This window comes from Larus michahellis, chromosome 1 (genome assembly GCF_964199755.1).
Source record: "Larus michahellis chromosome 1, bLarMic1.1, whole genome shotgun sequence".
Lineage (NCBI taxonomy): Eukaryota > Metazoa > Chordata > Aves > Charadriiformes > Laridae > Larus > Larus michahellis.
The window spans coordinates 112,078,026-112,093,268 of NC_133896.1; the positions used below are offsets into that span (position 1 = coordinate 112,078,026).

The 15,243-nt window shown below is 39.7% G+C and overlaps 1 protein-coding gene across 17 annotated transcripts in view; it reads right to left on the reverse strand.

Annotated features, from left to right (window-relative positions):
* Window positions 1-7,559: 7,559 nt before the first annotated feature.
* ROBO2 (roundabout guidance receptor 2) overlaps window positions 7,560-15,243 on the reverse strand; it is a 1,122,909-nt gene continuing 1,115,225 nt past the window's right edge. For all 17 annotated transcript variants that reach the window (XM_074599504.1, XM_074599494.1, XM_074599464.1 and 14 more), the window contains one exon: window positions 7,560-14,865. In XM_074599504.1, the coding sequence (XP_074455605.1) occupies window positions 14,864-14,865 (2 nt within the window). In that variant the 3' untranslated portion in view covers window positions 7,560-14,863. The remainder of the gene's footprint in view (window positions 14,866-15,243) is intronic.

A 15,243-nucleotide genomic window follows, 5' to 3' on the forward strand; every position in this document is an offset into this window, starting at 1 on the left:
TTGTAATGAGTAATACAACTATTTTAGTAAGGGAGAGTAATGTCAAATCCTCCTGTATCTTCATGATTTGGTATAAATTCATGCTACAATCTTGACTGAAATCAGTTTGAGAGACCCAATGTAATCCTTGTTCTCAACAGCAGTGTCATTTGGTGTAATTGTCTGTGCTTGGTCATGAGATGCTCAAAACCAAACAAGCACGGATGCCAGAAGTCACTTTACACATTATAAAAAAAACCCGTGATCCCTCCATTTCGATGATTAATGTTCTATTGTTGGTAAGTGATGCTGTGAATATCAGCTGGCTACTTCTGTAACTTTGCTAGCCTTGCATACGATGCTGCCAGTCTGTAATCTACACTATGAAACAATTTACCTGTCATTTCACTAGTTTGATGTCAGTAGAAAACACTTGCCAAGCCATTTGCAATACACACATATGAAGAGTTGTTTGGGCTTTTCAGAAGGGCTGGAATGAGAGAATTGGTGTTACAACTGATACCGGCAACAAATCAATCTCGTCCTCAACTTCAGTTAGTGCAGCTCTCTAGAAAGCAAATGCACAAAGAATCCCTCTACCTACTTATATATAAAGTTTTAGCAGATTATTTAAATACTTCATGGAAACGGAGATTTCCTTGTGAAATATCTATGTTTCTAGCTAGCAGTGCCAGAGGACAAGAGCACCCCAGAGACTGTCAGTGCAATTTTGTGGTTCCAGTCTAGGCAGAAATCATAATGTCATGATGGAAAAGGGAAAATGACAGTACGGCAACTCTATGCCGAGATTTATTTTGTTAATCTTTGCACCAGGAAGGAGGCTTACCTTTCAGCATCCAACCAATGAAACTCAAAAGATGAAACATTTCCATAACTTACACAAATCGACACAAAAAAACCACAGAATCAGGAAGGGGAGGCAGTGGGGGGAAAAAGGAAAGATCTGGCACATGGGACAAAGAGGAGATTCAAACAGCATCCTTGTTTCCAAACCCCTGACTGCGCCCCAGACCCCCAAAAAGCCAATACCTTCTTCCCCTCCTCAGTCAACAGGCTTACCCCAGCTGCCTCTCTTCAAGCAGCAAGAGGGAAAGGAGAAGCTGCTTTGAGGTATTTCCACCATATTCAGCCTTACAGATAGAGGCGAAAGACAACAGAGAAGTTGATGGGGACGTACAGAAGCTGCTTTTTTCCAGCCAGACCACAGCAACTCTCAAAATCCTCAGCACGGGGTAGGATTAAAACAAAACCAAACCAAAATATGGCATTTGCTGTCTCAGTGTCACACAGAACACAAAGAAGCTCAGAGTGGCTTCCTCCCTCCCCAGGAGAGGCAAATGAGCCATCAGTATATAGGAGCACACACAAAGCCCTGTAGGTTGCCCCCGTAACACCTCCACTTCCTGCGTGCCCTGCTCATAGCTGCGTACTCTCCAGGACCTGACTGTCACATGGTCAACAGCCAAAATAAAAGCTATGCCCCAAAATGAGGATGATTTCCCTACTGATTCTCAAAAAAATATCAGGGGATGAGAACACCACTTTCAGCTGTGCTTGGAATCACCTGGATTAAAATACGATCCCAGTCTGCTATCCTTTACAGTTAAACCAGTAGACTAAACCATACCGGTAAGGTATATTATCTTTGCAAAAATTCACTTCCTTTTCAATTACATTTAATTTCCAGTTCATCTTTCCCTTATATTTATTCCACAAACAAGCCATTGTGTTATTAATGATTCAGAGTTCCCCAAATCCATATGTTTTATGGATTTTACGTCAAAGTGGACTCATAATAATTTAATGAGGAAAAAGAATAATATTTTACTGTACTCACATCTTACACTACCCAGCCAATAGGCCTGCAAGCAGTTCTAAATCTTTCTGTAACAGCACCACGGAGATTATAAAAAAGAAATAGGCATTGCCAGCTTCCTCTGCCCCCCACCTCTCAAAAGGATTGATGTTTTGCTGCAAGATCTTCTTGAGGAGTTGGTATATTTGCAGCAAATCGTTAATTCCTCTCTGATGGTTATACACCTACATACAGGTGTAGAAAGTCCTTTAACATTTCCTAACAAGCAGAGATCAGGTACATGACAAAATAGGGATATCAGTCACTTTGGCAGTCAAGTGAATTTGATTCTATTCATTTTTCTGGAGACAACTAGCTTGCCATATGCAGGATCAGAGATTTAGCTATTCATGTATTAGAATGACATATTTAAAGTAGTGAATTTCACATTAGCAATGCAGATAGAGGAAAGAATGATCCTGGAAAATTAGAGGGTGGAAAGACTGGTGTTGGAGAGTAGCATGAGAGTTGAAAATCCTAGACAAAGCAGAGAAAAAGGGTATTAGAGAGGAGGCAGAATGGGAAAAGCAGAAAGACATAAGTTAGAAAAAAGAAGGAAAAACTGAGATAGAAGACTGGAAGACGGAGTAAAGAATCTTAGGAAAAGCTAAAGTGAAAAGACAAAGATTAGCAGCTAATAGAAACATTAAAATAGCAGCAGACAGCAGCATTTCATTGACACTAATTAATAAGAAATGTGTTATTGTGTACAAAGTTGATGCCATTTTTTCACAGAATAACTTACTGGGGCCTATGTCCCCGTACTCTTCCAGTTGTGCCAATCACTTGCTGGTAGATTAAGATACTGAAATGCCTGTTTATACAATTCAGTTTAAGCTCTATTATACACACACAGGCACATGCACAGAAAAGTGCTTCAATGACTGCTTATGAGATAAGGAATTTGTATAAAGCAAAGGGTAACAGTGGGGAGGGGGAGAGGAGGGATAAGGGGGAAATCTCTGAGAAAAAAGGAGACATATTCAAGAGACATCAGTCTTGAAATTAGAAGCTCATTAATTCTCAGCCTATTTTCAGTCTCTGTGGAGATTTACCATATGTGACAGCTACTCCGCCTTGGAGTCCGATTAGAACTGTTTTCCAACTACTAGTCTAAATTACCACCGGAAAGCCTCATCATTTTCACCAAAGTTTGATGAACTGGTTACCCTTTAACAGCGACATTTTGTGCAATAAATTGCAACTGGCCTGCTATTTTTCTCATATCACTGCTGACAGATGAGCCCGATTATCATCCTAGATCCACCTTGCCCGTGCTCATTTGGACAACAAAGATAGCAACTGAACTGAAAGAAAATTCCAGGAAAAGTAATTGAAGACAAATTAAAAATTTCAATAGATTCTCCTGGAAATCTGCCCACAAAACATATTGTTTACATATCCACCTCCATCCAGAAGTTTGCATGCATATCCCAGGATGCCTGCTGTTAATGTTTTAGCCCTGCCCTGGCCAGGCTTCTCAACAAGGCTCCCGGATGCTCTAGGCCAAGACCAATTTGTCAATGCCAGGTTGTGTGATGATTTATGACTGTAGCCAAGTGAGGATGCCGGCTACGTTCTGTCTTTCCCTAACTAGCTGTGTTGAATTGAAGCCATTCCAAATCACTAGCTGGCGACATGGATGCAGGCTTAGAGAGGCTGAAGTTGTTTTTTGAATTTCCAGACATAATTAGCATCAATAACTTTTGCAGTTGAAGGAAAATTTTTGGAAGAGAAAATCTGAAACTGTTCAAAGCTGCATCACACTTTAATAAATACAACATGTCACAGAGGGCACTAGGCTTGCCTAGGACGTGTGAAAAATCTTCTCAAAGTCGAAATTTTATTTGGCCAGGTTTTTTCATGTCACACAAGGCACTGAAGGAAAGAACATCTGAACACATACCCAAGATACCTCTGTAAAAGTGGAAACAGCTATATTAACATGTAATAGGATCAGGTCCTGTCTGGCAGTGAATTAATGCCTCTATCAAACTGTTTCACTGAAGGAAACTTTAATCTATTTTTCTGAATAAGAAATGTCTTTCTGGAGAGCTGTGAAGATTGACAAAAGTTCTATAAAGAGAAAAAGGAAATATAGATTCTTTTAGCAGCATTGGCCAATTGTTTTTGTTGGGTGTTTTTTTTTTTCCAATGCAGCCATCCAGGAGTGCTTTATCAGCAGGGTTACACTGATAATTGGCTACACCTCAAGTAAGATGAACTTGAGTCTATTGCAGGGGGCAGTAGGAGGCAAGAAAAAGAAGAGGAACAGAGACCAAAAAAAAAAAAAAGTTATTAGCATTCATTTCCTCAATATAACAGAATCCACTAGCAGGTTGAAGTCATAATAATTTCATTTCAGAATAATAAAATCAATGCTGAAGAGTGATGAAACAACAGCTACCATGGCTGCTTCAGGTGTTATGATACAATTATAGCACAATAGCCTTATTATTCACTGTAGTTCTTCCTAGCATGTCTTGACCACCTGTGACAAGTGTTTCTGAATCCGCACACAGTCAAAACCTCAAATTAAATCTGACAAACACAGAAAGTGTTTTCAGCTAACTTGTCCTCCCTTCGCAGTTGCTCATTATGGAGTGACCTGCTCTTTTTGTGTCCTACACGACTCACATCCCTGTAGATTGTGTTTATTGAAAGCTGATAGTTACAAGCACTGACATTTGCCAGGTTTTATATACCAGGGAATTAAAATAAGAAGAATCTGGCAAAGAAAAACGTTGTAAATAAGATGAGAGACCCTTACTAAACCTGTACACTGTAAGAATGCAGAAGAAAATTAAGTTACTCTACTTTCAGAGGCTCTCTGTGGTGTTCAATTCCCTTTGTATGAATATTAGAAGTGCAAGCACATAACTGCAGATATAATGTCAAAGTCATTCACATTATAACAAGGTTTCAGATGCTCCATAATGAAGACTTCATCAGAGAGCGAAAATTATTGGCTCCCCCGTTGATGACTTTTACAAAAATCTTAAAAGTAGAAAGATTGCCAGCTGGATTAATCTTCCTGTGCACAGTCATTTATGAAGCTTTGAAATTTTAACCATTGGCAACAATGCTATAGTTGAAAAAACTCCAAGAATATCAGTTCGATGACAAACAATGGTCTGCTAAATAGAGACATGCTGTCCTGACAGCTCTGCTTCAGCTATATGGTATGATATGTGCCAGCGAAAGCAGAGAAGACATTTTGTAGTATCATAAAACTGCTTCCAAAAATGAGCACCCTGCAGCTATTAGAAACTGCGTGAGAATCACCAAATGTCAGCCTCGTGCTCAACAACGTTCAATTTAATAAATGGATTTAAGAAAGTGAAGAGCATAAGATGCTTCAAAACACCCTTAAGACTACCATGATAATAGTGAGTGCTTGAGAAAAAAAAGAAGCAGCTATTCACCATAAAAAGGGGGACAGTTTTGTGTCTCATTTTTGTTCCCTGGGACCAATTAAGAGCATTCTATCATTATTATTGTCAGCACGAGGAACAGCGTACGAACAATAATCAATTTACTGACACATCCTAATATTGATGGCCAGAGGCCTGCACTGAGGACAGCCCCACATAGCTCTGGCAGTTAACATTGTTTTCTTCTGAAATTTCTTTTTCTAAGACAGCTATTTACATTTATCCAAATCTAAAGTAAAAAACAGACAGCGGGCAAAAGGAGTATCTCTGTGTACCTGCTACGGAACTGGCTGGAAAGAATTAGAATTCTTTTTTGTCCTGAAAACTGCTGTTGAAATACTGCATGCCTCCTTATTCTCCCCTCCCTTCCCTTTTCTCCTCCTTGCCCTCGATTCCCGTGGCTGCTCCAGCTCCGAGTGTGACCGATGAGGCCAGAGGTGCCAGGGGACACCAGCAGGCACAAAGTCATCCCTGCACCAAACATTTCCTGGCTTATGCCAAACAGAGCCCAAAGCAGAGGAAACCTCAAAAGCCACTAAAGGACACTCAGTTTACCTGGCTTTTGCTAACATTGGATTTTGCTGCTGTATTCTAGCTGCTACTGCTAGAAAGGCACATAAGATTTACTTGTCCCACCAAAGGCCATATATCGGTCCAAGCAGGAGTTTCTGATCAGAGCAACTCAGTTTGAGAGTGAAGTTTCTTCACCCAGACAGCTCTACTGGGAATATTATAAAATGCTGTAACTTTGTGATCCAATTAATTTAAAAAAAAAAAAAAAAAAGTAGCTGCACAAGTACTGAAAGGTTTTACCCTCAGCTAAAGTACAAGGGTACTTACCAGATCTCAGAGGTCTAGTACTTTTACCATTAGTTTCTAATTAACTAATTGACATGAGTTTCTGTGAAAATCTTTCCTCCTAAATCCCTCAGTGAAACCAGAAGTGTAACATAACAGCAATCAAAAGCTGAAATTGGTATCTGTTCTCTTTCATGGGTCTGCACAAGACAGTAAAGAATATGAAAATATGGAAGGAGTTTGTCTTTGAATATTCTCAGTTAGCCATAAGTGCCTGTAAAAACACTTGGGATTTGGGTAACTCCCAAAAGATCCAAAAGAACATATGGACTATGATAGAAGGAAATTCAAAGCCCCATGCTCGGAAACAGGTTTTTATGTACACAAACGTTCGTATACAGAAAATGAGAATGTGTTTGAATGTCCCGTGGCTGTAAGGTACACAGAACAGAAAAGCAGTCTTTTCACGGGCAAAAATCTGCTACTACGCTGCAGAGATTACCCTGGAAAAACTAATTCTTTATCTTGATTAAAGAAAAGGCTAAAGCCTCACCACAGCTTTCACCAGACCCAAGATTTCCTCTCAGGTTGTCACTACTTAGAGTTACTTACTATTTCAGATGTTTTAAGGTACGTTCCTCTGCTGCTATTACTACGTGCACATTGAGTCAGAGAATCGCGTAAGGCACAGTAGACACGGGTTGCGACACACAGCCTTGATCCTTCTGCAACCGTGATCATTCGTCCCGAGTTTCTCAGGCTCTGCGTACAGGGCTGAAACACTCAAATCGAGACTCATCAGCGGCTCTCCCTTACTTACAAATGCTCTAAAGGCACCCAGTGACCTAGTTTAAACTCAAACCTCGTATTCCACACAGATCAAACGTAAAAGTGAACTTGTACGCATCTTGAAGTGTGATGCGTCTAAGACAGCTTTCTGGGTAAAGAAGGACAAAAATAGAAAAGCCTCATTATATGCCTAACAACAAGGTAAAGAATATGTAGATGAAGCATACGGCTGATGGAGGAAAAAGAGCAGGAAGAAGGGGGGGGGTAGGCTGAAGCTACTTTGAAGCCTGTGACACCAGAGTAAATGAAAAAAGGTTTGTTTATCAGTAGCTGCAATTTACTGGGAGATTTGGGGGACTGAGGAAGGAACGGCAGAGTGAAATTTATTTTAAACATGATCTGGATCGGGTGCCTGCCATTTTAAGGTTGGGAGGGGGTAGACAGGTCTGCAGTAGCTCAGGAGAAGAAAGTGTTTCAGGCAATTGGTGATTAATTGTGCTCTGCTATGCCACATCTCTTTCTATTAAACCTTAGATAGCCAAATCTGTTTCCTAATTGTTTTTGTGTTTCTCAGTCTTCCTTTTGTCTTGCATAGGAGTAGGCAATTTCTATGCCATCAATATCTCATTAAGGGGCCTGGGATGTGAAATGCCTTGTTTTGTTTTTAATTTTGTTTTCCAGGCTTTTTGCTACATTTTATGACATGGCATTTTTTGTTTGCTTGTTGTGGTCCATTTATTCTCTGGCATTCCCTTTCTCCAGGTTATAGCTTTATTTGTTTCTTTGCCTGTTGGCACTCGAGGTGTGTGTAAATTATTGTTACATGCTTCACCATCACTACCTATTGGTCTTCATTTCCCCTAATGACATTCTCATCTGAATGCTACTGCCTGCTCAGGTTGTCCATGTGTGGAAAACAACTTCAACTCATCTGTGAGGTCTTCCCCCGCCCCCGGCTTTTTTCCCCCCTCTCTTTCCTATTGTGGTTTGCCTCAGACTCATATTCATGAAGTAAGGAATACAGCACGCTTTCCGCCTCGGGAAAATCCTGCTGCCACTAGTGCAAGTAGCAGCTTAGAGGAAAAAGGAAGGGCATTCACACAAATAGCTAATCAAAGGGTTTTTAATGATACTCATTAGGAAAGAAATTCATTAACAAGCCAGCACAAGAACATTCCCTGAAGGGAGAGTGATGTTATTGGTCACATCAAAGTTCCCACCTGACTAACACCTTTATTGCTGTTCATAGTAAGGCCAAGTTAGCAGCAAAATCAGTCGCATTCAGTTCCTGCTAAGGAAAAAGTCAGCAAAGCATGGTCATTGAAACTGGATCAATCCTGTTTTACTAATACGAATGGCTTTTCAGCTTTTCACAGGGACGTGCAGTTTAGCCTCCCCCGCTGATGCTTTTGAATTCATACAATTTTACATTTCTCACCCTTCTTTCTCTCCCCTCTCCTTTCTCTTGCTACTTTTATTTTGATACCTCTGGCTATGTCCGTATTGGTGGCCATGGTAGCCGTGCACACGCCGCTCTCTGTGGCCCGGGTCCCACGGCACTGCAAACCTCACATGGATGGATGCCGGTGCCCCTTTTCCAGCAGAAGCCTGCAGAAGGCAACCTCATTGCAAGGTGCAGCGGGGAGCCATGCTGAACTGTGGGCAGATCGTTCACCTGGACAAGGCACCAACCCAGGTACACCGGAGCTGACACCTACTACTTGGGATACACACAGCCTCTGAGCATCACAGACATTTCCAACTTGCAGGCATATAACTCCCTCTTTTTATGCTCACACCATTACTTACCTATAAAAGAGACTCTGTACTTTTCTGCCAACTCATTCCGAGACATTAGTACTGGTATCTTGGGATGCTCATTTGCTCTGTAAAAATTACATTTTTAAATAGACTGAACCAGAAATCTCACTTTTATTGCGCTGCCCTGATACAGTAGAGCTCAGTTATTAGAACAAATTGGAGCAAGCCGCCTCCTGGTTGTTATACCCACATAATTGCTACAGGCTGATACATGAAACCATGCTTCACTCTTATGCTTAGAGGCGAGATCTCCATTTTGCAAGGACAGAGCAAGTTCTATTATGCGTTTTACTGCCAAAGGAGGTCAATTAAGTTTAATTGGTTCTAATTAGCACTTGCTCAAGCTGTTATATTCTTTACCTGCATCCGAGTGGCTCTCCAAGTGCTGCACAATGGATTCCTGCTTTTGAACACAAACGAGACTTACTAATGGCATCCTTGAAGGTAAAAGATGCACTGATCAGCATAAATGGGAAACAAATATCAGCACAAATAGTAGCAGGCCTTTTTAGAGAAAAACCACAAACATTTCATCCCCATCTGGCTTTGATCAATTGAACTGAATGCAACTGTGCACCTCGTTGTTGAAAGTTACAACACGGAAAGTACACAAATGTAATTATTCTCTACCATAACTTCCTTACAGCTGAAAGATAAGTACTGGAGAATGAGGGTGAGTGGGGGTGGGAGGTGGACGGAGAGTGTAGCAGCGCTGAAAAAATAAATAGATCATTTCAACGGTAGCTAAGAGAAAATACCAAGAAAAGGAGAAAAAAAAATAAACCCAAACAGGTACGTCTTAAATGCTTTGTTCTCTAGGATTTTTGAGCATTGTTTTGAAAGGTTTGTACTTAGTGACAGGTTCGGGTTTTTTGGTTTGTTTTTTTGGTGTCTTTTTTTCCATTTTGCTGCAGAGACAGGAACAATCTCACTTGCCTCAAGGTCAGCGCAAGCAATTTCAGTCCTCAGGATGTGGTGAGAAGCTGGCATCAAACTCGGGATGGTCTGGGGCAGACAATGAGGAGTCACATGCCAGAGGAGATGCTGCAATGCTGAGCTGCACTCTAGGAACTTATTTTCCGCTGGGGTCTTCCTGGATGTAGCTACACACGTAAGTAAAGGCAAGCTAGAGAGCAGTCTAGTCCTCACACCAACACTCGAGCTCAGAGCTACCTCTCCCCAAATCCCCAGTCCACATTCACAGCACATAGGCATGGCCCTACACCTCCTCTGGGTCCTGTGAGGTGTCTCTAAGTCACATCTGCTATTTTGGGTGGAGGAGTGGTTGGCAGGGCAAGAGGTCAGTCTGAAACAGAAGCAGGGAATGAGCTAGAAACAGCAGAGCAGATGTTTGGGACCTCTGCTCTACTGTGTCCCCTGGTCCCCTCAACTAATAGTACATATATCCAGCCACTCAATGCACACAGAGCATTACGTGCCCTCCAGCACCACCACGCATCTTCTCTTGCACCCCACCACGCCAGGCACCCCAGATCCAGGGGACAGCAGCAGCACTGAGTACACAGACCATAGCAGGACAGCACTGAGACAAGGACTGGGGAGGGTGGTCCCAAAACATGAGACTCACCTGACTCAGTGGTCCCCATGTGAACCACCACAATGCCTAACTCATCAGACACTTTTCCTGCCTTGAAAAACTCCATCGTCGGTGAAGTACCCTCCTCTAGAAATGTGATGCCTGACAAGGTGCCTAGCAAAGGCATCCACGGGAACCCGCTGAGCCTGAAGCCACGTGTGCTTCCCAGCTGGAGAGTGCTGGGGCGCAAGCAGCCAAGGCTGGGAGATCGTTCACCCTGAGCATACTCCAGTCCCACCAGCTTAGATTAACCACACATCTTAAATAAAGTGCCAGATTTAGTGTCCTGAGGATCTAGGCCTCCTATGGACTTCTGGTACTTTATTTTGGTATGGAAACCAAAAGCAAAGAAGCTTATATGTATCATCCACAGTTCAAAATTACATGTGAAACTGTAGTGGACTTGGCTGATTCTAAGGCAGTGTACGTGTTTCCTTTTTTTCGTATTACTCTTTGCCATCTTTCCTGCTACTTGAATGTACCTCCTAAATGAATTGTCCGTTGCCCACATGGTTTTAAAAAATAATTTATTTTTAGCTAACGTGTTCCAGAGAGATGGAACACAAAACATGTGTTAAAAAATAAAAATAAAATTTAAAAATCCTCCCCTCAGCAAACAAGTTCCCCCCGATCTTTATAAAAGAAGGCCAGCTTTTTTCCTTCTAGTTCCCCTGCTTAATTTCCACAAGGCCATTAATCATAAAAAAACTAAACTGCATAAATCGTAGAAAAGCCAAAGGAGCTGCCTGTATTTTTTTTTTTTTAGAAAAAGTTCCTGCCAGAATCTCCCCTATCCCAATTACCTTTCCTTTGTCAGTTGTGAGGACCCTTTCTCAGCCTTAGTACACACCTTTTCTCCTGGCTAGTAAAGTGTGGGCTGAGGCAAGCATAAACCAGCATACCATTACTTCAAACAGTCATGTCTACCTTATGCACTTGTGTATAGTTAAGTCAATATACTTAAAACACTCCATGCTCCTTTTCCTTTGTACTTTCCCCAAGGAACGGTGTTTCTGTTGTATTTCAGGTGACAACAAAAGTTATTCAAAAGGTTTACTGACTTGGATAAGGTCTTCAGAAATAATAACTAACAAAAAAGCAATGTCTGTTGTTTGCATCACTGAAATGGCTGCCCATACAGCAATACACCACTGAAGCACATGTAACAATTTATTATTTGGTCCTTCAGCCCTCCTGCATTTAAAATTGAGCACATATTCAATTCAAAGATTAAGAAAAATTGACCTAGTATCTATCTATATGTTCTGGGGATGTTCTGTACCGGATTGGCAGTATCTCTACCAGTACAAAACCCCAAGTCCAAGGGTTCAGACCCACTGAACACAGGTTTTACAGGTCCACTACTTTATGGGCTTTAATCAAAGTAAGTTGTGCACTTGTGGTCCTTACTGTACGTTGAGATAGCATGTCTACAGAGGATGTATCGCTAGAATAGCTGTATCAGTGTAATTACATTGGTACAACTATTCCCAATATAGACAGGACCTTAAACAGAAGTCCCTATGACAGGCAATGTTTACCACCGGCCTATTTATAAGACAGCTTTTGGCTTAATTCAAAAAACAGCGTATAAAATGTTCCTTGTTACCTGTAAGTGGACAGTGATGATTATAGCTCAGTCTATGTTATTATTGCCTGATTTTCCCAGTTTGGGTATTCACATATTGACTCCTTACTCAAGGTCTTTTAACATAGATTTGAAATGTGAATATGTTTTATTTTTTCCCCAGTAAATATACAATACACACTTCAACAGTACTATTAACCAACTTTTTATGCCAATTAAACTTTGCTGCACTAACAATACCAATGAAACACATTAAGAGGTCATACTTTTTCGTGAACAAACTGTAGCCAATAAACAGTTTTTTAAAAAAACAAATTAAAAAACAATACTAAGTGCTGCCACAACATCCCTTTTCTTTAAACACATTATTCACAATAAATGTTTTCAATTTTTTAAAAAAAAGAAGAATACTTCTTTTAAAATAGTAAATTAAACGGCATTTTAAAAAATATGTACTGTGGTTCATTGGAAGTACACTGTATAGAAAAGAGAGAGAGAGAAAAAAAAAGAAGAGACATCACCTGTAAGATAATGGAGACACTTTGCGATACACAACAACATCTTATGTAATATTGTAAGCAAATTATTAATGAACAAAAATGTACAGAAGCAGATGGACAAGTTAGTGAATATCATGGTACTGCACAGCTTTAATACTGACACACATTTACTTTCCAGTGGAAGAGATAAAACACGTATTTGAAAGTAATTGGGATGGCTTTATCAACGTCTAATGATGCTGAATTTTGAACAGAATAGGGCGAGTAAGGTGTTCCACCAAAGCTCAGCACAAACTTCCGAATTAAAAGGAAAAAAAAATCTACCGGTGACTGAGTTAACCATTTTCCAGAGAATTAAATTTGAATTGTACTCTGAATAGTCTTCTCTTCATATGATAATACCAAAATAAAAAACATACATGTGTAAATATGATGCCTTCTTTGTCTTGCTTGAACATTTTTGTACATTTTTAAGTAATGGTTTTAACTATAATGGTTTAACAAGCAGGAAAATTACATATATTCATTGGTCACATATATAAATAAATGCATACATTTTTTTCTCAACTTTTTTGGTTTGTAACCTGCTAAATAACAGTCTTGACCTTAAGGAAGTAAACTAGCATTTTTTTTAATATTCAGTAGTGCTGAGTTATAGTTGATGGCTGTAGTGTTTTATCTTATCATGGAACAAGTTAATGAAATGAAAAGCAACACATATTTAGCATTGTAATTTACTTTTCTAAAATTCTGCCATTACTAAAAGTGTTCTTAATACTGGTGAGCTCCAAGGCAATATATAAAACAACATAGACTGGTTATACGAAAAAGGTATTCAAATGGCAACTTGTGTTCATGGTCAGCTAACTAACAGAAATAAGCTGTAGGATGCAATATTTAAATAAAGCATCAAATGAGTGGGCTATCCACACACAATATTCTAAGAAAAGTCTGACAATTTACTCGTTAAGATTTGAGAGGTACAGAAGATTTGGACAAAGTCATGAAAACTAATGAAGAGACAGGATGCTGTCATTAATGTCCACTTACAGAGTTTGGTTTATTCAAAAAGTGTATAAACATGCGTTATTTCCTCATCATAGTAGGGTTTGAAGCCACTCACTAAAACACAGGTGAAAGATTTTCTTTGCTTATATCCAACTTTTTGGATGTATTGTATTGCCAGAAATGTACTCAATGCAAGCCAAAAATAATTTGACCATTGCTTTCCCTCCAAACACTAAACATTTTACTAAAAATTTAGTGGATCCAACTTCAGCTCTCGCAGACTTCAGGTAACATAACACAAAGGTTTGTTTAGACTGCATCGAAACAATGTCATGAATTTCAGTGGTGCAGCTCTATCCTCTATTGGACTGTACATGTATTGGAAAGATGAAATAAGATACTCGGACATTTCAATTTTTTGGAAGCAGCCTGAACATGTCTTAATAATAAATTGCATCCTTAACTACTTACTAGGTATTCCTTGAGTTTATATTGTTTGTTTCTCCTGGGAAATCTCTGTCTTATATTTTGGATTGGAGAAATTAATGGTAATAATTCCTTTAAAACTGCAGTATAAAAACAGCTTTAGTGAAACACCTTAAGTTCTTTTGTTTCTAGCAAGGTTTGTTTTTCTTCCCCTTTACTTAGTGGCATGGGATGGCTAAAAACAGATACTAAGGGCATCATTCTAGTGAAAGGGTCTAGGCCATCTCATGCCATCTTTAATTTTCATATTCACTCTTTAATCTCACACTTCCAACTTCTGACCCCTTCTTAAATAGGAGGAGCAACTATGTTGCTTGCTTTTAAAAGATTTAAATCTGTCTCTAATGTCTTCACTGACATCAGTTATGCCTGTCACTTTCTTATTTCTACACCCCAATGGAAAACCACCTAACATACTCCTTTACATCCAGCATTATCCAAAGTAGCTTACAGTACGTAAACCTTCTTCACACATTCAGTCTCTTTTTTTCTTCATGTCATGAGGAGTAGAGTTTTGTGCTTATCACCAAATAAAATTGCAGTGCAAACTTTAAACATAAAAGTTACACAATTAAAAGTTAATATATGGCACCACAGCCTATTAATTCACATATAGTACAACAGACCAATAAAAACAGACATGAATATGAACATAGCTAAAAAGAAGGTGAGCTTGCATAGCAATGCAACAAAAGAAATTATATACAGAAGGAAATCCTTTTCATCCTGGAGGGTGATTTTTTTTTTTTCTTTCTTTTCTATATACTCCTGACAAGGAATAGTTTAAGGTGGATGGTGTATTAAAGAGAAGAACACAAGTAAAGTATCTGTGGGATATGTGTGGCTGTGTGTCTTTACATTGCATTTACAGTTCTTTTAATAGTACATAAATAAAGAAAATGTTCATTGCACTGTTTAGTGTCATCACTTCCATGAGTTCAGACCTGATGGTCCATCAGAGCAGCTTGCAATGTGTCTTCTCAACTACTCTATAGAGAGAAACAAAGAGAGAGAAAGAGATTGTAATAAAGAGAAAAAAACAACAAATAAAGCCTATGGCAATATTACTGCAGCACAGGATGAATATTCAATAGGTTGGGAGAAGAGAGTTAATTGCTTGTAAGTTGAAAAGCGATGGATGCTAAAATTCAACACTTACCAACATCATATCTGAGGAAGCACATTTCAGGGCTTGTGGATCACCATTAGCTCTCTTACAAGCTACTGGGCAGTAACTGTTGGGAGGTGTTGAGGGTTTGACTGCAGCAAACAGGAGGCAGACATGCCAACAGCTACATTGCTTTTACTAGTAAACATACCAGTATGCTTGAGCTAGCTGGGATGTTGATGTACTACTTCAAACAACA